A 23,209-nucleotide genomic window follows, 5' to 3' on the forward strand; every position below is an offset into this window, starting at 1 on the left:
TCCGGTGTTTGAGATGTCCCGCACCGTAGACAACACTCGCACCGAACCAGCGGCATCTTTGGCCCAACCGATGGCTAGTCCGTGGCAGCGCCAACACCTGGTAGAGCCTCGCGCTTCCGGAGGGAAGCCCGACGATGACGTTGAATAATGGCTTAGCCACTACAAACGGGTGAACAAGCACTATTGTTGGGGCAGTGTAACGCGACTCTCCTTTTGATGGACACCGCGCTCGTCTGGTCCGATAACCACGAGGAAACTCTGACTATATGGGATCGTTTCACGTCCGAAATCAAGGAGCGTTCCGGCGATTTTTTTGCGAAGAAGAATCAGGCAATGCAAACGCTCCTTCAAAGAGCTCAAGTTTCAGCTGAGACGTGCACGACCTACATCAAAAACGCACTCATGCTATGCAGGACCGCTAATCCTCGTAGGTCAAAGGAGGACAAAGTTGGTCATTCGTTGGAGGGAATCGCGGAGGACGTTTATGACTTCCTCATTGGTAAAAATCACCTTAGCTTAGTCACCGGCGTAATACGTCATTGCCGTATCTTTGAGACTCTCAAACTGCGCCGCACAACCCCGAAGTTTGACCAACTAGCAAACGTAACAACTGTTGCAAGCATTGAAAACGACATCCCATCAGTCGATCTCGCGACGACCATCAGACAGATTTTTAGAGAGGAGCTATGTCGTTGCAAGGAATTGAACATTGAGTTCCGTGATGGTCAACATCCGTACAACCTTCAGCCAGCCCTCCTTTAGATCGCTGCAACGAATGTCAAGGAATACCGCTCGAGAATGCCAATGAGAATGCAACAGAACTACCATCGGGAAACCGGCAACGAGCGTGCTCAGGGATATGCCGGTTCAGCAACGGCCTGCTCAGAGCCACGGACATAACCATCCGACCCAAACGTTAGCCGTGAGCCTCCCGTGTGTTATAGCTGCAGTGTGACAAGACACATCTCTCGATTCTGTCGGCAACGTCGTTGGGCACCGAGGTGGTGTGAGTCACAGCCAACGTACTATGGCACTGAACGTCATAACTTCGACCTGGCATCCACACTCCTTTCCTTCTTCGACGACCTTCCCCATCAACAGTCCGCGACGGAATCACCGCAGCGACTCACCCGGTTCAGACTGCAGTTTCACTTCACCGTCTTCTTGTCAACCTCGCTCTCCTTCACCGAGGTGACGTTTATTCTCACCACCACAGTCGGGAAACCAGACTGCGCTGCCGATAGAGGCGAGGTCGCCAGACTCGAGATGACACAGATACCTCTACCGGTTACAATGCTGAGAAACAAAGTGGAAGAGATAAATGATGGTATATATACATTGGCCTTCGTGGACACAGGAGCTATGAGATCAGTTATGAGCCTTTCTTCCAAGAATATGGACCCAAACGAAAACAAAACAAAGAAACAGAGAGAGGAGAGAAAGGTGGCTCCGTAAGCACCTAAAAAGAAAACAAATGTTTTGTATTTGGACGCTTCCAGGCATAACTGGAAACGTGCTGTAGCAACAGTAATTGGCACCGACAGGAGAATGTTGGCGAGTCCCTCCCTGTACACGTCCTCGATCGCAAAGGCGGAATGCTTTGCCATTGCCCTGGCGATCAAAGAGCAAGCACGGAGGGAGGAACCACACACGATTATCATCTCCGACTCGCACAATGCGTGCCGTTTCTTTTTGAACGGCCACCTCACGATAAAAGTTAAAAATTTCCTAGGCGGGATATTGACAAAGGGATACAAGTTGATCTGGTGTCCGGGACACACAGGCCTGCAGAGTGCGGACGCTTTTGCTCGAGGGCTAACGAACCGAGCAGAGCCTCGATAGCGCTGTCAATCCCCCCAAACATTCAGGGAGGAGTCAAGCCAGGATGACAACGACCTATCCGGAATGGCCCCTCGCGAATTTCTTGCTCACAAGGGCGGCACGCGACGAAAATACAGCACCCCCCACAAAGCGTTAGAAGGGGAGGATTCAAACAGGGGTCTTTCCAAACTCACGAAGAATAAACAAAATTTTTCCAACGCTGTATGGGCACACCTATCCGTGATGTGGCGGCTCGCCATCGCTATATCACATTTCGTAGGGACGCCAAAATAGACCACCAAATTTAGATACCTTCTTAGGTAAATATCAATTATCGAATACTTTGTAACAATGGGAGGCATAACTCGCCAGCTCTGACCCGGAGGTGCAGCTTGCGGTTTTGGATCACGTCAGGAAGGCGGCAGCAGCCAGTGTAGCCATGGACTTGGGACCCCACTCATCGAGCTCATAACCTTTCATCCAAACCCCTTTCAATAAAGTTATTCCTTCTTTCCTTCCCTTCAAGAACCGTCTTCGACGCAAACTGGGAGAGAGAGAGAGAGCAAATGATAAATGAAAGGTAGGGAAGTTAACCAGGACTGAGCCCAGTTGGCGACCCTACAGTGGGGAAAGGGAAAAGGGGACGGAAAGATTAAAAAAAGAAGAGTGCTGTTTTCCCTCGACACGCATGCTAAATTCCGATGAGTAGGCGGTGAAATACTTCGTCCGCTTGGTGTTTGTGTAATGAATGTGGTATTGGCGGACAAGTGCTATTTAACCGAGTTTGTGATTTTAGAACTCTGCACTCACGATGTTATATTAGGGATAGACTTTCTGCAGAACTGCGGGGCTTCAGTCAACTGTGATGCCGGTGAACTTTCAATAAATAGCGAAAAAATTGGAGTCGATGGCTGTCAGGATACCTTATTATCAGAACTCGTGGATGAAGGACCCGCTGGACAAAATACATTTGCCGTTGCTTAGCGAGTGACGCTGCCTCCGTGCTCTTTAGCAGCGGTATCCGTCTTCACATCTTGTACAGACGTTTCATTTCACGCCATGGTGCAACCCTTTGGTAATTCTTGTGGGAGAAAAAAACCTACTGCTACCTAATAGTATCGTATCTGTGAACTATGCTTGCACGTTTTTGTAGGCGTTAAATTGTTCTGCCGTCCCGTTCGTGTTCACGAACACATGACGATTGCGGTCTTCGACGACATCACGTACAGTTCATCGATGGTCGTCTGGAACGAGGATTCCACTGAAGGACGAGCCACTTGCGCTTAAGAGCAGATAATTCTACGCATGGTCAGCAAGTCTTTGTCACGTTTCTTTGACTTTGTCACGTCTTTGTCACTTCACGTGAACGGGACACCTTAGTGCAACTGCTATCCCAGTATCTTTCTGTGTTCGACTTCTCTCAAGATGAGCACCGAACTATTCCATCCTCGCGTGCTCGTCATCGCATTGACACAGGATTGGCACATCCTCTTCGTCAGAAGCCTTACTGATCGAGTGTCTTCATCAGAGTGCAATATTACTGCGGACCAGGTACAAGAGAGGCTGAGGAAAAATTAATTCAAGAATCATCAAGCCCGTGGGCGGCACCTGTCATCCTGGTCAAGAAAAAAGATAGCTCGTGGAAATTTTGTGTTGATTATAGGCGACTAAGTGCGATTGCTAAGAAGGATGTGTACTCGCACGCGAATTGAGGACGTAAAAGACTGCCTACATTCTGCCTCCTACTTTTCGTCCCTCGATCTACGTTGAGGCTGCGCATCACGTCGATAAAGAGAAGACCGCCTTTGTTACACCGGACTGTTTATCCGAATTTAACGTTATGCTGTTCGAACTCTGTATGCCCCCGCCATGTTCGAGAGATTCATGGACACAATTCTCCGCGGACTAAAGTGAGAAATACATCTTTGCTACCTGGATGATGTTCTTTCCGGCCGCTCTATTGAAGAGCATAACGAGCGCCTTAGCCTAGTGATGAGATGCATGGAGAAGCAGATTTGATTCTCAATTCTGGAAAGTGTAGGTTTGGGGAGCGACACACGTTGGACCTTGGTAATCTAATCGACAAAGATGGAGTCAGACCTCACCGCCGCAAGATTGAAGCGGTCAGTGCCTTCAAGCGTCCGCAGTCAGCGCAGGAAATGCGCAGTTTCCTGGGACTCTGTTCTTATTTCCGTTGTTTTGTCCCGAAATTCGCCCACTTTGTGCACCCGTTGACGAGTGTGTGGCAAAATGATGTATCGTTCGACTGGACACCACAATGTGAGTCATCGTTCCGTCAAGTTATGTTCTTACTGACGTCAGACCTCATCCTGCATCACTTCGATCTGTGTTCCCCTACCGAAATTCATACTGACGCCAGCTGAATAGGCATCGGAGCAGTGCTTGTTCAACAGCAAAACGATGCCGAACACCTTGTTTCCTATGCCAGTCGCAGCTTAGGCAATGTTAAGCGAAACTCCACAGTCACTGAGCAGGAATGCCTTGTGGCTGTTTTTGCTAATCAGACATTTCGCTCTTACATCTATGGTCGCCCAGTCAGCATAGTCACTGTTTCCCATTCATTATGCTGGCTGGTCAGCCTTCGGGATCCGTCTGGTCGTGTAGCGCGGTGGGCCTTGCGACTGCAAGAGTATGACTTTGTAGTGAAATACAGAAGCGGCCGCCGTCATGCTGAGGCCGCTTGTCTTTCCCGCTTACCACTGCCAGGCAAATTCTGAAGAAGACAATGTCGATGACTGTCTGGCCGCTATTGCACCTGAGTTTCCGGACGCTACCGTCTTCCAGGAGGATCAACGCAACGACGTCAGTCTGGAACCTCTTTTCGTCATGGCCCTGAATCCGAAAGCCAGTGATGGTTTTTCTATACGTGACAAATTGTATAAAACCAACCACTCTACCAGTGGCGCCCGTTTCCTTCTTGTCGCCCCGAAAAGCTTCCATAGTGCTGTGCCACATGCCATGCACGATGATCCAACATCAGGTCATCTTGTATTGGCCCGTACGCTACAACGTGTGCAAGAGCGCTTTTAATGGCCTCACATGCGTCAAACAACAAAGCAATAATATGTGGCTACTTGTGACCAATGCCAACGGCGGAAACGACTTTCAACTCCCCAACCAGGTCTTCTGCAGCCGTTGATTCCCCTTCACGCACCTTTTGAGCAAGTCGGCATAGACCTCCTGGGCCCATTCCCACTGTCATCGAATAATAATCGATGGAACGTCGTTTGTGTAGACCATCTTACACGCTACACAGACACTGCGGCAGTACCGTCATCTACCGCTGTTTGCGTCACACCTTTCTTGTTGTGTTATGTCGTCCTACGCCATTGCCCACGTCGCGGCATCGTAAGTGATCGCGGTCGCTAATTCGTTGCCGACGTTGTTGAAGGGTTGCTTCGGCTATGTGGAACACGATTTCGTCACTCAACGCCGTACCGTCCGCAAACCAACGGTCGTGTTGAACGCACGAATTGAACCTTGACGAACATGCTATCCATGTGTGTCCTCTAACCACAAGAATTGGGATGATGTGTTGCCATTCATAACATTCGCCTACAACACTGCGAATCATGAGACAACGAATCACAGCACTTTCTATCTGCTTTATGCTCGATCGCCGCGGAGCTTACTTGACAAGATTCTGCCGTTTTCTCTGGACGCTGAGGATTCCGTCGCCAAGACACTTTGCCTAGCCCAGGAAGCCCGCCGAAATGCACGCGTCCGCATATTGGCATCGCAAAACCGCTCGTATAATCGGTACGATAGTTCCCATCAAGGCATTTATTTTGAAAAAGTGACCTAGTGCTGATATGGACCTCACAACGCAAGCATGGCTTGTGGAGCAACCTGTTCTCATATTATGTGACCCCGACCGTTGTTTTAGACCACTTAGCGACCTTACCTACGTGGTTGCACGGGTTTTGTCGACAGATAGGCGTTCCAAAAACACCCTTCTCATGTTCCACGTCTTAAGCACTACTACCCGCCACAGAACAGCGACTCTCCCAGTGGGCTTCGCCTGAGAAAGAGGGACTATAACGTGGCGAAGAGGAGTAGATAGAAGAGGAGGACGACAAACTGAGTAGCAGACAAGGTAACATTTCGGTAGCGACATCGTGGCGACCTCTCGTCCAGCCCGGTCTTCCTTTCTAAATAAACATCGATCATCCGTAACAATATCGCGATAGAAGGTTCGTGGGCCCAGAGGCTCAACACACGATGGGCAAGACGTGGCGAAGGGACATGGCCTTTATGCACCTTATATCAGAGCGCGCATGGCAATTGTGAACACACAACGAAAGGGCACGACAAACACTTTAACAAGCACAGAACCGGATTCGCGGTTCTAGGCTTCACCGCAATTGATTAGAAATTAGGGGAAATGTCTAGTAATGAGTAGTAATGACTAATAATAGCTGAAAAACTTGAAATGACTAGTAATGACTATGAAACGACATATATGTCTAACAACTTGTAACAACTACAATTGATTTGAAATGACTAAAGATGCTTAGTGCTGACCAGTAATGACTAATAATTACTGAAATCACATGTAATGACTACTAACGACTTTGAAATGACCAGTATGTCTAACAACTCGTAGCGACTACATTTGATTAGAAATGACTAAACATCCTTAGTAATGACGAGTAATGACTTATAATGACTTGAAATGATTTGCAATGACTACTGATTACTAAATATCACCAACGTGTCTAACGACGTCTTGTAATGGCTACAATTCATTACAAATGACTAAAATGCTTAGTAGTGAGCAGTAATGACTAATAATGACTGAAATAACTCGTAATGAATATGAAATCTCCAATATGTCTAACGACAACTCGTAACAACTCAAATTAATTGGAAATGACTAAAGATGCTCAGTAATGACCAACAATGACTAATAATGAGTGAAATGATTTGTAATGACACCTTAGGAGTATGATATTACCAACATGTCTAACGACGCCTTGTAATGACCACAACTGATTAAAAATGACGAAATATGCTTAGTTGTGAGCAGTAATAACTTAAAGAAAGAAGAGAAAGAGATGAGGTAAACAGAAAGAGGCGAATGATAAGGAAAGGGAGAGTAGGCTTTCGTCGTTCAAACCAAATTAGTTAGGCTGGCATTACTGCCTCCGGGCCCCGCACGTTGGCTGAAGAGGTACTTAAATTAGAAAATATCCGGTTAAGGCAAAAGCTAATTGAGCTTGAGTGTCAGCACGAGAGAACCATCGATAGTCATGAGGCCTCACGCGTAAACGCAGTAGATGAATTAGAGATGGACGAAGACGTCCACCAACCCACAACACTGGCAGGCACTAACGCAATAAAACAATCTAGGTCAGGGTTAAGTGCGGAAAGCAATACAGAAAGGAACAGCGAAGTCATTGATGAGGCTAAAATAGCGGCTACATTCATACGATGCATGCAGCGCGAGCTGGCAGACAAGGATCGAGAACTGCAGAATATCGTTGAACGATGCGTGCAACCAGCGATCGAAGAGAACATCAGAGAACATCATCTTCAAACAGTCCTGGAGCCACAGCTGCTCCAGTTGCAGACTACCGAAGTTTCGAGCGTTCATTGTAGAAACATGCCGAGTGCACTTAAGCATAGATCCCCAATCTATCTGGCCCAAAAGTAGTAAACGAGCAGATATATGCGATTTGTGAGGTACTGGAGAGGAACCCCAAGATTGTCTACAACTTACAAGAACAAGATGGTTAAGACACCCATTTTTCAAACGTGCACTTCACGGTTTCGTTGGCACAAACGAGGAACTCATCCAAGCACTTCAAGATAAATATTTATGCGCGACCCAAGCTAGCCAGCCTGAGCAAGAATATACCGGCACCGAAGACGGCGAACTACATCGGGGAATTCAGCACCAGCTTAATCCAGGCTGCACTCACGGTCATGAGGCGGGGCACGACGCACGGAGGAGACAAAATTACTCTCGGGATTCTAACTAATCTCACCGCTAAGATGCTTGAAAGCCTCAGAAAATCAACGAGTGCTGGGGAGTAGGCTCTTTGCCCAGGACCAGGAAAGCGATGGAGGTTAGCTTCATCTACAAAGCAGGCAAAGAAGTTAACATCAGTAACCTCCGCCCGATATCCATTACGGCATACACGGGGAAACGCATGCAGAATGCAGTACAGTTAAGGCTCTCTACCTACCTCGAGAACTGCGGATTCATTCCCGACGCAATGTTCGGTTCCAGGGCACGTCTATCTACACAAGACGTTGTCCTGAAACTCTAGAGAGAAATTATAGATCACAACAGCAAACATGATCACAGGGCAATTCTTACACTAGACTTCAAGGGGCCATTTTACCGTGTCAAGCATTCGATAATATTAGATAATCTGCAGGGAACTTATTGTGGCACAAAAAATATATTGCTGAATAAATCAGCTGAAAGTTACTGCCCTTGTTGTCGTTTTGTGTTCTGTTCCCCTGTCCTCATCTTTTCTAGCGGTCAATGTGATATGCGGACAATATAGTTGACGATTCAACGGTAGCCTATAGGATCTACATGAAAGGATAAATTTCACCACTAGCTGGTGCCATACTACGGCAAGGCACGAACATGAGCTACGAGAAAACAACTCTTCTGGGTGCTGGGCAAAAACGTAGCCGGAAACGAGTTGGCACACAACTCGTTTTCGATACAACGACAACGGCTGGTTACATTATTGATGTCATGTGTTATATTTTGCGGCTACGCAGTTCCCTGTTTTTTCAGCGTTCTGTGTCTCACAGCCATTGCCTACTCAGCTAACGAACTTTTATGTTGTTCTGTATATCGTAAGCACATCGTACCTTGCGCTTTGCAGCTTGGCAACCTTGTTGTGCAAAGCGTTGTGTTCCTTTTATTCGGTAACATGAAAATGCTATGCTTATGTTTAGTATTATTAATGGCCCAGAATAGCACATAGGCAATGACATCTCAGATGTTGTGCATTACATCCAGCTGACACTGTTTGGCATAGTTATTAATACAATGTGAAATATCGCAATGTAGTTCACCTTTCTAGCACAGAAGTTCGTTCCAACATAATACGCATCACTGAAATGAAAGCGCGTTTTCCTAGTGTAGTCGTTTGTCGCTATTCAATGATACCTTAATGTTGTCAAAACATATTGCTCAAGAAACAGCAGAAATTATCCACGCATGCCACATGTGTCAGCCACTCTCACAGCTGTAACTCGAAGCCCACTGTAGAAGCGAGCAGGGTTTATATTACGCAGAAAAATGCTTTTTATGGCTTATTTGTCGCGATAAGGAATGTTTTAAAGCATTTTTTTAAATAAAACGTAATTGTGAGTGCAGCCACACATTACGGGTACTTCATTGCCTCATCTGTGTGTTTTGTTTTCTATGCGGCTATTTATATTCCTGCTCTGACCTTTCTGCACCCCTACCCCACCTCCAACCAAACTCATTCCGCGTTCACAACAACGGCACTCAGGTGTTGTCATCGGTGTTTGTAGGGAATTTGCTCCAAGATAAAGAAGCCATTTCCTCTTTGTTACAGAACAATGTGCTGCAGGCGATGCGAAATGCGATAACGAGACCATAATCACTGTGGATGACCTGAGACGCTTTGGTCTGCCCAAGCTAAACAAGACGGTGCGTGACTACTACGAGAGTGGTGCTGACCAGGAGCAGACATTGCGAGAAAACGTAGAAGCCTTCAAGAGGTCTGTTTCAAAGTGGTTGTGTTAGCTGATTATTGAATGTTACAACAAATGTTACCATGCAGTATCCGCACGGTACCTTTCGCTACCAGACAAAAGCTTTAATAATGTCCTTCGAAACTGCACTGGCAGCCAATTTATTCCGAAAATGCCACGTGTCAGCCTATGGGACAATATCGCCCACACTTTCCCGGTGCTTTATAGCGTCTTGGGAAATTTCCTTCAATATGCTTTTCTTTGTGCCCATTAAGTAGCTATGGAGCCTAATTGGCTTGGTGTTGTTCTCGCAGTTTGGTAGCAACTATTGTATGGTATACCCTCCAGCATGGTAATATATAAGTAAATAGCTCTAGGAAAGTATTGCAAACTCATTTTTGCACTTTATACACACTTGAAATCTGCGGAAGATGTAATAGCACCGATAGGCTACATGTCGCCAAATTTATTTTTTCAGTCTATGTACTCAGGTAGTCATGTCATGACTCATGACTGCGGAAAATATCTTGCACGCGCAAACTAACAATTCTCTTAATTTTAAGGACACTCGCGACTAACAGATAATGGTCCCAAACGGCGCCAATGGGACGAGGTAATAAAACTCAGCGCCCTTCAACTTTATGAAGAAGGATGACGAGCGAAGCTGTGTATGTGGGCCTCTTAAAGGTGAATGGTGAACACGCGGACACGATAGTGGGGAAAGGAGCGCTTGACAGCTTCGCTGTAAAAAAAATAGTAATAGACCTAAGACAACAATGTCCGCGCGAAACAAGTGGCGTTTTCCAAGTTTATGAAGGCGAAAGCTTTAAGTGGCTAGTCGTAAAGGTTCATACCCGAAAAAAGCGGCGTGTAATCCAGTGATGCAAAAAATATGATGCAAGAGAGAGAGAGAGAGAAAAAAAACTTTATTGATGCTATCAAGGGGTTTAGCGGTGAGCCGTCTTGCGCTTGCTGCCTGGCTCTTCAGCACGGGCGTGCCCCTATTCCAGGGCTCCACTGAGCCTGGCCACTTCGCACGCGTGCTGCACCATTGCCCTTTGGGCGGTGAGCTCGCTGCTGGTGAGCAGGCCCTCCCATTGCTCCGCACTCAGGTTTTTATGTTTATGGAATGTGTAGTTATGCTTACATTCCCATGTTATGTGGTAAAGAGTTGGTATTTCTCCGCACCATGGGCAGGAGTTTCTGTATTGTGTCGGGTACATTTTACTTAGTATGTGTAGATTATAGAAAGTTCCGGTTTGTAGCCTTCTCCAGTCGGCTGCTTCCTGTTGTGTAAGTAGTGTGTGTGGCGGAGGATATTTGATTCTCTGCCCTCTATAGTAGTTTAATATTTCCGCACACGTCGGCTTCATTAGGAATGGCGCACACCCCCGTAAGCAAGCAAAGATTCAATGGCTGAATATGAATGAAGAAACGAAACAAAGAAAGAACGCGGGAAAGAAAGAAGGAACGAAATATCGAAAGAAAGAACGAGGTAAAGAGCTCAGGAAGAAAGCACAAAGAAAGAACGAAAGAAAGACGGAAAGAAAAAAAGCGAAAGAAACAACGAAAGAACGTTTAGGTAGTTCTTGAAGTGCTCGCATGTGTCGTTAAGGAGCTCGACCTGCGGCGCCATACGTTTACTCCAAACTGGGGCTCGTTACGTCTTGCAAGAAGTCTGACCCCTGTGTTTGAACAAATTAAAGCATTACCACGTGTGCAGCGTGCTTCTTCCTTCAAGCGTCACAGGAGTGAAACATGCTGTCAGATGTTTTCGCACTATGTTACGGCGCATAGACATGTGCATCGTGTTAAATCATGCATGCAGCAGAATCAATTGTCCCGTTCTGCTCGTGCTGGTACCTTGCTATAAACCGTCTCCGATTTCTGCTGTGCATTGGCTATTAACGTAATTTATATATTTAGGTCATTTTTTGTTGCTCTTATGGTACTTAAAATTATTTGGAACATTTGAAGGTTCTTTGAACTACCGTATGAGGAAAAGAACAAAAATACCAACTGATAAAGGAACTCAGGGCTTTCGATCAAAAGCTTCATGTAGAAAATGGCTAACAGAAATTTCAAATATTACAGTGAAGCTGTCCCTGGCATGGGTCTGAAAAATAAATGTGTCCGAGATGTTTACAAACAGAAATCGTCATGTAGGCCGCTCCTGATGATGTGCAGAAAACGTCCAACCTCAATGGCACATACTCCTGTGGGCACGCTAGTCTATGACGATGCGTCTCGAAACATCAGTCTACAAGTGTAAAGCTAAAAAAAAAGTAAAAAAATTAGAAAGAACTAAAGAAAGTAAGCAAATAAAAAATAAACATGAAAATACACAAAAATTTAGAAACACGAAACAAGCAACAAAGTTATGTCTTTGTACATTTATTCAACCAATATATTATAACTACAATATAGAACATATGATTGCTATCGAGGAAGGCAGCTTCACTTGTCTTCCATCTTCACATAGTAGACGGGTTCTGAATTATTCGTTGAACGGAAAGGCTAGCAGTTCCGCATTCAAAGAAAAGATGGAATTCCTGCACGTACATCACGCCTTGGAGTCACGTTCACAGAAGGTGTGCCTCTATTGTTCGTGAGAAACATCATCCAAGCTTATTTGAAAAGTTGAATCTTAGAGACAGGATTTACCGGCACCAAAAAAGTGGTCTTCACACGCCTAACAGAGGCACTTTATCCTCACGTCTGGCGCCACAGGGGCTGAAAAACACTATAATTCTTCACATCTCATTACCTGTTTTATGTACTTAACCTGTGTGGTAGCGTTTCCTTGTGAGGTATGAAAGGCAGCAACCAGATTATGCCGGCCATCACAGTGGTTTAGGTACTGTGTGTGTGTCACACGTGCTTGTGTGCGTGTACGCTTGCGAGTGTGTGTGTGTGTCTGCGTTGAGGAGTGTAGATTGTTGGGTTAGTTGGTGTTGCATATTCATCGTTGTGCTGAGCGGAAAGATTGTTGGGAAAAGAAAGCCCAGGCGGACAGGACAGACGCGTAGTAGCAATTGAAGATTTACTGAAACCTTGCCGTGATGGACAGAAGTACGCATGCACTGGTACACACGAACATGCGGTTCTGACGAACCAGGCATGAAACAGGTCCGACAGAAACCGCGCACACGTCATATCGCCGACACAGCGTACAGACAAGCAAGGCTTCTGTCATACCTGTAGAGGAAATCATCGAATATGTTTTCCTACTTTCATCTGTTCAGATAACGTTGTTTTTCCTGTGTGTCAGGTGCACTGAAGGCACACTGATTCGCGAGTTAATAAGGGCAATAATCTGAGCAGCTCCCATAATTCCCCTCCCCCGCCCACCCATAACCAAAGTTGGCTCAAACACTTGGCTACAGCCACGTGCCTTGGTATGGGCGGGCAAGTTTGTGTCGCCACACGAAACTTTCAAAGAAGTTCCATGCTCCCTGAGTCTATAGCAGGGACGTGCCAATACCCTGCCCCATGTTAGCTGTATTTTCGAACACATCTCCGGTTACACAAGCAACAAACTACTTAGCCTGCTTTTTCCCCTATGTGGTCATTTTCTTCTGATCCCCTGCGACGGAGCACAATTTGGAGTGCGTGCAAGGCGCACTGATCAGGAGGGCCACTTCGCGTTTGCGCCCCGCTCTATATAAATTGTGTAAGGGTGCTAGAAAATTTGAAATTTTCGAATAACGAGTCGAAGAGTGTCCTATTCGATTTGATCTACGAATCGAATAGTTGGTATGCGTAAATGCCAATATTTTCGGAATACTTTTCAAATATTTCAGAACGTCAAATGCGCCCACTTATACATGGAGTTGGAGCAAAAGTACAGCAAATTTTCACCGCCACGGGCGCAGTATAGACATAGAACGTGAAAACTTGTGTTCTGGGACTGGCTACGTCGCCTAAACATCCATACCTTGAAGGCTATACAGCGATAATTAGCACTCTATGAAGAGTTGTATGCATGTGAAGAAGCTACTTATTTGCTCTAATGCTCGATTTATCCTTTAATGCGTAAGCATTCTTTGGCGATTACTCCAGTAAAGTCTGTCTGTGACGCGAAAAGTGTAATGCCTTGTATTTGCAAAAAATGCGTGATTTGCGAAGTTAAGAGATTTAATCCTTATAACATTGTAAATGTATATGATTGGTAGCTTTATAACCGATAAGGAACAATTCAAACCGAACAAATGAGAGAGAATTTTAACAAAAATCTGTCCCATAACGCGAAAAGCATAACACTTTAGCTATAGCGATACACACGGCTCCACAGAAAATACATGGAGAAACCTATAATAGGGGTAGGCCAACTGAAATTTGGAGGTAGCCCAGCCTGAAATTTCAGGATGGGCCAGCGTGAAATTTATGGGTGCGCCATCCTGAAATTTAAGGCTGTCCAATTTGGGAGTGGCAACAGAAATTTGGCGGTGGGCTAAATTGAAATTTGTGGATGGGCCAATTTAAATTTGGGGGTGACCCAACTTAAAATTTCGGGCATGGCCACATTAAGTTTGAAGGTGGGCAAGCCTAAAATTTCGGGGTGGACCAACTTGAAATTTTGCCGTGGGCCAACATAAATTTCGGAATGACCCATCTTTAAATTTTAGCGTGGGCTAACTTAGATTTGAGGGTTGGCCAAGTTGCAATGTGAGGTTGGCCGAACTGGAAACTTAAGCAAGAAAATCATAAAGTAACAGCCGAGCCGGAAAATGCTAACAAAAAAAATTACCGACGATTACGTTACTTCCTAATGCGAAATTTGAGCGCAGCAAATAAGTCTCGACGGCGGCGATGAGCCTCCGCTTCGGCGGCGCGAACTGCAGGGTCTTCTCGGCGGCGGCGATGAGCTTCTGCTTCAGCCTCGCTTACTGCTGGTTGCTCTCGACGGCGGCGATGAGCCTCCGCTTCGGCGGCGCGAACGGCAGGGTCTTCTCGGCGGCGGCGCTTAGCCTCTGCTTCGGCGACGCGTACTCCTGGATCATCTCGACGGCGGCGACGGTAAGCTTCTGCTTCGGCGGCACGCACCTCTGGATTCTGACGGCGACGGCGCTGGGCCTCTGCTCTGGCAGCTCGTTTAGCAGCAGCAGCAGCAGCAGCAGACGGAGGACTTCCATCGGTCGTCTCGCTCATGGCTCAGAAAGAACTGGCAGATAATTTCACAGTGGCGAACGGCAGCGGCAATTTCGGCTCGGGCGGTGCACATATACAGATCCGCCGCCACCGATCTGGCTCTCTGATTGCCACCGCACAGGGCGAACGGCAGCGGCAATTTCGGCTCGGGCGGTGCACATATACAGATCCGCCGCCACCGATCTGGGAGGAGGGAAGAGATAGCAGCGACTGACTGATGCCGCTGACGCCGATAGTGAGTCAACCCCAGCTGCGGAGTTGGTTTCAGGGACAACGCCGCCGATGCCGACACAAACAATATGATACCCTCGCTTCCGCAGCGCTAAGAACCAGGTCTAGCCGTGGGAAGGTGGTCACGTATTCGTCGACGTGCCGGGGCCTACGTGAAATAACCGGCGCGTCGGCAACTGAAGAGCACCCTATCCGCCACACAAGAACAGGGGGGGGGGGACCCTTTCCTCCTCTTTCTGCATGGCGGCGACGGTGTTCTATGCAGTCACGTTATCTTGACTCTCTAGCGGCGTCAGCGGCATCCAGCGGTATCAGTCGGTCGCTGCTAGCGCTGGGGGGATGAAAGGGGGGCGGAGCTGGTTACGAGGCCGACGACAACGCCGACGACGACGCGAAACCCAGGAACGGACGCCAAAGAGCTGCGCTCTAAAATTTCACGACCAATTCTCAATATTCTTGTATATTTTTAATAAATAAAGGCTTCATAACGAACTCTACATTGAGAGGAACTTGCTAACTTTTAGAATACTAGCATGTGAACAACGCTTTATAATTATTGTGATAACAGCTTCTTATTATTCGAAAATTATTCGAATCAATTCGTTTCTAGAACTATTCGATTCGCGCCCGATCCACTCTCAAAAATCACTATCCGCACATCTCGTAGGCTGTGGGATGTCGCATGAATATAAGGCATCAGTACATAATTATTTCGTTGCATTTCTTTTGCACAATAGGCGCGCTGGTTCCCTGTTTTAGCTCTTTTAGCAAGGAACAACCCGCAGCTACGAGAACACCGGAGTGCAAACCCAACCTTGTGCATACAACGATTTCGCGAGTCTGATTTGTGGTATGAATTGCGCAAAGGAAGAAGTGATTGAAAAGAGCAGCTTCAGCTTCAAGCTCTCTGTGTTTTCTACTTTCCTTGGCTTAGCAATGAATGACAAGAATGGGGGACGTCGTCCCCTGTAACGGGGGACCCAAACTCCACCCCGCAATTAGGTTCTGAATGACCACTCCGTTATGCATCCGACGTGAGTGACCACTTCGATCCCAGCGTGGTCCTGATTGAGAGATCTGATAGCTAATCCAAAAAGGTTAGTAGCAAGCTGTCATACACTATCGCATACGTACTGACAATGACAACAGACAACCTTAACTTACCGAATAGGCAGACCTTGTCGAAATATTTCAAACGAACTGCCCCTGGTGAAGTTGAAGGAATACGTGTAAACACTCGAAAGAACATATATTAAGTGGAAGTCAATTCACAGAACATACTGAAAACACTGAAACGAATAACTCAGTTGGGCATACTCGCGCATACTCCACGTAGGACAAGAAAGTGACAACAGGCGTCATCTGCAAGGTGGACATCGAGATTACAGACCCTGACCTTGGGAAACTACTGTCGTAGTCAGCTCCTGTACTAAGCTTTTACCGCTTTGGACGGTCCGAACGTGTGAAAGTAGTGTTTCAGTCGGAAACTTTGCCAACACACGTCAACGTTGACTAAGTGAGGAATTCGGTACGTGCTTACATGCCGAGGTTTTTACAACCTCATAAGTTTATTAAACTTATGGAACAGTGCAGTTTGCAAGGGTGCAAAATTATCCAAACGATGTGGTAGATCTTATGGAGATAACATTTGCAAAGCTGCTGCCAACTGTCCAGATTGCTCTGGTGCCCACGACGCAGCGTCATAAGAATGTCCAAAGATCAGGAATAAAATCGGTGTTCAGAAAAAGATAGTCAGACCATTCCACACACAAGGAAACGGCAAGGGCCGCCACTCGATGCCCTTCACGACATTGGCGCCAAGAAGATCGCAGCGCTCCTCGCGTAGAAGGATGGACGGATGCAGTACAGCCTGATCAAATTCCTCGTCTGAGGAATGAAGAAACACGTGCCTGAAAGCCTTTATATTCTACGAAAGTGCAAGGCGACTCGACATCGGAGGCTCAGTGGCCCTCGTTACCATCAAGGCCTCCGGGAATGTGCTTATGTACGGCTTCTACACGTAATGAAGAGAATGAAAGTACAGGTGATATTGACGTCAACGCTATTCTGAAAAACTCGATGGGCTCCATGCGCAGGATTCTTCCCGGCGGAAATACCCCGAATGCTAAGGCTGCCGTGCAGCTAATTGAAGTACTTGCACCGCTTCTTGTCGGTCTTCACTGAGCAAGTATGACGATGATGTTTGAAGAACGGATGCATCAATCGATTATTATACAAAGGAATGCTCGAGGTCTGCGTCGTCGTTTGTCGGATTTCCCACAGCGGGTATTTGAGTACCAAGTTCCAGCTATTGTTTATTTGATCCTAATATCGATTAGTCCTCCCTTATTTCTAGATATTTCCAGATGCAGTCTCTTAACTACAGCACACCAAGCAAAGAATGAATTTGTATACGTAAATACCTGTCCTACTTGAGACACGACGTCTCATCGCATACTAGTAGTCATTACGTATGCCTTACCATAAAACAGAAATGGCGCACGTTCTCAGTAATCCAAGGATGCTTCTTCCATCCAAGAGCGAGTATCGATTGCTCGCACCTGATGTCTGTGCTCCAAGCATGGCAAGGTCCTCATATTGTGATTTGTAACTTTAACAAAGACTATCCTTTGTGGGTTAGCACTGTGATGAATTCTCGTGGCAAAAGTAAAACTCTTGCTCGGGCTACTTGGTTTATGCTTGAATGAGGGAAGGCAAGGTGCAAAAGACAAGGACGGAAGAAGGACACAAACGACAGGACTGGCGCCACTCGAGACTGGCAAGTTGAGACGGCAATCAGGTTGACGCACAAAATGGCATGATTGGTGCGAAAGCTTTGTTGAAAGAAAGCGCCCAATGTAGAAGAAATATGCTCAAGTAAAACTCTTGCTTGGGCTGCTTGGTTCATGCTTGAGTGAAAAAAAGCAAGGCGCAAAAGACATGGACTGAAGAAGGACTGAAGAAAGCTTTCGCACCGATCCTGCCATATTGTGCGTATATCTGATCGCCGTCTCAGCTTGCCAGTCTCGAGTGGCGCCAGTCCTGTCGTTTGTGTCCTTCTTCAGTCCTTGTCTATTGCGCCTTGCATTTACTCATTCAAGCATGAACCAACTACCCAAGCAAGAGTTTTACTTGAGCATATTTCTTCTACATTGGGCCCTTTCTTACAACAAAGCTTTCGCACCAATCCTGCCATTTTGTGAGTCAACCTGACCGCCGTCTCAGCTTGCGAGTCTCGAGTGGCGCCGCTCCTGTCGTTTGTGTCCTTCTTCAGTCCTTGTCTTTTGCGCCTTGCCTTTACTCATACAATTGTGGCAAATATTTGTCCAACTTTCTTTGTAGTCAGGGATTAAATCTCCTCAATGGCTGGTCTCCCACATTTATTCGTGGCACGTCCTACAGCAGTTGTCTTGAACTAACGTTTGGGTCAAGGGGCCCTTTGTCTGCAACATGTTCGTCGATTCATGTAGAGACTCATGACAGTCACCACATCCCAGTTTACGTTCAGTTTAGCTTGTTCCGCCGCTCAGCCTCACTTCGCTTTCGCCTAGATTTTATTTAAGACATCTGTTTAAAATGTTGAAACCACCTGTCAGCGCATGACAGCTCCATGCGAAATATAGGAAGCCATTTCCTATTCCCTGTACGATAAAATCAGACAAGTTAACGTACTGAGGTGCAGGCCACCGGTCTCGACACACAATACGAGACACTTCGTGCAATCCCTTGCCATTAGGAACGACGATACAGAAGAACCAAGTCACCGTCAAACATTTCCAACAGTCGCCGAGCTGAATGACATGTTCTTCCACATGACTACAAGCTTGAGAAGCAGCACTCGAGAACATTCTGTGGATCCCTACACCCAGGACAGCCGCTATTTAAGATCTGGCGGCCCATATGAAGTCTTCAGGCAACTCTACACCAGACACTTCTTCCATGCCGTTATTTTAGATCAGCGCTGCGCCGAACAGGAGGTAGCAGAGGACTACTGTAAACCTATTGTGGAAAAGTCTAATACAGTGACTGCATTGGTGGTCACCATCGCGCCCCCATCACCTGACGAGCAATTCGAAGTACCTTTACGATGCGAGAGCATGACGCTGCAATTTCTTTTGTGCGACGCTCATCGGCACAAGGACTTGACCGAATCACGTCCCATGCACTCTGCCATCCTGGTACAAAAACACAACGTATCTTTTTATCTTTTTATAATACCACATGGGAATCAGGAAATATTCCAGACACCTGGAAATGCAGTCGAATTATAGCATTGCTTAAACCGGGGAAGCCTTCCAGCGAGCTTACCTCCTTAAGACAGATCACCTCAGTCAGTTGCATCGGCGATGTAATGGAAAGAATGGTGTTAAGGATGGAGGAGCTGGTGAATTGTTCACCTCATGCATTGAGGATGTGCTTGCATTGTACAAGCGTCTGAATGCGACCATGTCTCAGAGTGACAGAATAAGCCACATTGTTAAAGGCGTAAACACTGTCGCCTTCAATGTCCTTGTTACGCAAAATCCTACTACCATCCAGGATGTCATAACTATTTGCCAGCGCCTTGAGGAGCTCTAGCCCCTTCGGCTATGCAACAATACCTCCGACATTCGTTTCCCTTGGACTATGGACTTGGGCACACTTATCCGCGGCATCGTCCGTGAAGAGTTTCACGAGCGGCACAACATGATTCGTCCAGAGATTACGTCCGGATCGCGTCTACCGTGCTCCGACGGCCCCTGCACTCATCAGGTACCAACGTATGCCGACGCTGCGGCGCTATCTCCAGCCATTACCACCCCTCTGCTTACACAAGAGGACCACCCTCCAGTGGCTTCTTTGTCACCGCCAGTGCGTGTACAGCGTCACTACTCCGCTCCGTGTCCTGCAAAACCCATTTGTTACTACTGTGGCTATCGAGGGCGTATCTCCCGATTTTATCGACGGCGTCAACAGGATGACAACGTGGCTACGCTCCTGAGGAACGTACAAGCGTCCATCCAGCATTGGGCTATCAGCGCACATCTTACCGCTCCTCTTATCACCAGCTACCTTCTCCTTCCTACCCTACTGATAGGCCTATGAATTCTCGTGAATACCACCGCAGGTCGCCGTGTCGACGTCGTCACTCGGTGTCGCCTCTCCAAACCGCTTCTGATGTCCCGAACGCCCTCTCAGAAAACTCTCCGATGCAGTTTTAGGGAGGGAAACTACATCCATTGGACAGCCTACAATTCCTCCGGAGCGACCGCCCAACTTGCTGTCAGTGTTTCTAGAAGGTGTCTACGTCGAAGCTCTCGTTGATAGAGGCGCTGCCATTTCGATTATTCCTGCTGACTATTGTTCCCACTTCCGAAAAGGGAACACGCCTTACTCCGGCTCTTCTCGTCGTGCAGAGACTAACGCTATTGTTCCTTCAATAGCGCAGTGTACTGTTCGTGTGTCCATAGACGGAATTCGTCACCACATTGCTTTTTGCGGTATTTCGTGAGTGTTCCCACGAACTCATTATGGCGTGAGACTTCTTATCTTCTGCGTCCGCTTCTGTCTCTTGTCGTCAGCGCCTCCTACAACTGGATGCCACCGGCAATTCTCTTTCTAACCACGAAGAACAAATTCGTCACATAACTTCTTCCAATTACGTTCTTTGACGATTTAGAGAACATATTATTAGTGTTAACTCCTGCATCATCGTGGATGGCGACGTACTCATTCTACCCTATGGCCGTACCCTATATCGAAGGATTGTGATTACCTCTGGCCTTATTCGCTTCTCGCATGGGTCTGCATTGCTTACCGCCTTAAACAAAACTTCCGAACCCCAACTATTGCCTCGTGGATCAACTGTCACTTGCACTGTTGACACTCATCCCGCTGCAATGGTCACATATTCGACAGTGCCACGTGAGTAAAGATCTCCGCCAATTAATGCCTCTTCCACGCCGTTGTTGAAAATCCTGAGCCTTGAATTAACGCATGCCCATAGGAAAGATCTCCTCGCTCTATTGAACAAACAACCTTCCTTGTTCGACATCAATTCGCCCGTCCTCGGTATGACTACCTCCGCTACTTACCGCATACTGACTGATGGCTCCCGCATTGTTCAGCAGTGCCCATATCGCGTGTCCATTACAAAGCGCCAAATCATCGCGGAAAATGTATCAGACATGCTTAGACGAAATATCACACGTCCTTCCTCGAGTCTCTGGTGCTCCCCAGCTGTTATAGTGCAGACGAATGACGGCTCAGTGCGTTTTTGCGTCGATTACCGTATGCTGAACAAAATCACGCGCAAAGATGTTTACCCCCTGCCACGGATCGACGATGCAATAGATTAGCTCCGCGGTGCCGCATATTTTTCCAGCCTTGACCTTACAACAGTGTACTGGCAAATACCGATGTCCGAATCCGACAAAGAAAAATGGTCTTTGCTACCCCTGATGGGCTCTACGAGGTAAATGTGATGCCTTTTCGACTCTGCAATGCACCTGCTACCTTCGAACGTCTAATGGACAATCTCTTGTGTGGTTTGAAATGGAAAACATGTCTGTGCTATCTCGGCGACATTGTAGTGTTTTCAACCACGTTCTCACAACATTTGTAACGTCTTGATGAATTCCTTGCCTGTCTTGAAAACGCTGGCATGCAGCTCAACGCACACAAAAATGCAGTTTCGCCAGCGAGACCATCACAGTTCTGGAGACTTAGTCAGCAAAGAAGGTATTCAACCGGAACCTGAGAAGCTTGCTGCCGTCCTCGACTTTTGCCGCCCGCTGCGTCCAAAAGACCTGCGCAGTTTTCTCAGACGTCCTTCTTACTCCCGCCGCTTCATACACAACTTCGCTGCGCTTCCGTCCTCGTTCCATCAACTCCTCGCCAGTAATGCGCCCTTCGTTTGGTATGTCGAATGTGAACGTGCTTCCCTGGCTTTGAAACATTCCCTGACGTCGGACTCAGTACTGTGCCACTTCGATCCAACCGCGCCCATCATCCTTCACACTGACGCAAGAAGTCATGGTCTCAGTGCCATTCTACTGCAATGTGACAGCACTTTCCGCGAACGAGCAATTGCTTACGCTAGTCGTACACTAACCGCTCCGGAGAAAAATTGCACCATAGCCGAGCAGGGCATTGCAAAAATTTGCACTGTGCTGGCTTTCATCGCTAAAGATTTATCGGGTCGCCTTGGTCGCTGGGGGCTTCGCCTACAGGAGTGCGATTTCGATGTCACCTCTAGAGGTGGAAAGAAGCATCAAGACGCCGATGCTCTATCTCGCTACCTTCGGCCGAACCATGACGATTCCCCATCGGCTCTCCGTACTAGCGTACGTTCCAGTCCTTTTCATCGGCTTTTCGCATCGCAACCCTCGATTGGCTAAGACCCGACAGCCCATCTGACCTTGTGTCCCACCAACGTATCGACCCATACTGCCAAACTAGTCTCCAACGCATGGAAGGTTCTTCATCACCTCCGAACGCCTGACTTCGTCAACTTAATCAATTCAAGCTGCACAATGGGGCTTTACATCGCTACATTTATCACGTCGATGGCAACAAATGGGCCCCGGTCATACGACGTTCTCTACAACGTGAGATGGTCGAAGCCTTTCACGATCATCCGACGGTCGGTCATCTACGCGACCACAGAACCGAATACGAAGTGACTGCTCCTAGCCTGGCCTGTCTACAGCCGTTGCGAAGTACGTTGCATCCTGCGTTCGTTGTTAAAGCCGCAAACGACAAACAGTTCCTTCTGGCTCTTTACAACCTCTGCCTTCTCCCGCTTAGCCTTTCGAAGTAGTTGGAATATACTTGTACGGTCCTCTTCCCATGACCTCACATGGCAATCGTTCGATTGTAAAAGCCATAGACCATCTAACACGCTGCGGGGAGACAGCATCTCTACGATCGGGGAATGCTGCTAAAGTCGCCGATTTATTCCTACAGAACATTTTCCTACGCCATGGCGCTCCGCGCGTTCTCCTCAGCGACCACGGCAGTCTTCCTCTCTCCTATCTGTAGCGAAGCTCTGCAGGCCTTTAACACAATTCACAAGACGACTTCCAGTTACCATCCTCAGACCAGCGGCTTGACGGAGCGTTTTCATCATGCTCTCTCCGACATGATTGCGACGTACATCCGCCCCGACCAGACGAACTTGGATGCAATCCTGCCGTTCGTGTCATTCGCCTATAACACGGCTGCGCAACGTACCACCGGCGTTTCACGATTTTTTTTTCTCGTATATGGCCGTTCACCAAGTTTCGTTGTTTATGTATCGTTCCTTTCGACG

The 23,209-nt window shown here is 47.3% G+C and overlaps 1 protein-coding gene across 1 annotated transcript in view; it reads left to right on the forward strand.

Moving 5' to 3' along the window:
• LOC126540826 (uncharacterized) overlaps positions 1 to 23,209 on the forward strand; it is a 134,697-nt gene that overhangs the window by 28,887 nt on the left and 82,601 nt on the right. Inside the window, exon 2 of the mRNA XM_072286198.1 lies at positions 9,396 to 9,561. Coding sequence (XP_072142299.1) covers positions 9,396 to 9,561 — 166 coding nt within the window. The remainder of the gene's footprint in view (positions 1 to 9,395; positions 9,562 to 23,209) is intronic.

The sequence above is a fragment of the Dermacentor andersoni genome, chromosome 2 (assembly GCF_023375885.2).
Source record: "Dermacentor andersoni chromosome 2, qqDerAnde1_hic_scaffold, whole genome shotgun sequence".
In the NCBI taxonomy this organism is placed as follows: domain Eukaryota; kingdom Metazoa; phylum Arthropoda; class Arachnida; order Ixodida; family Ixodidae; genus Dermacentor; species Dermacentor andersoni.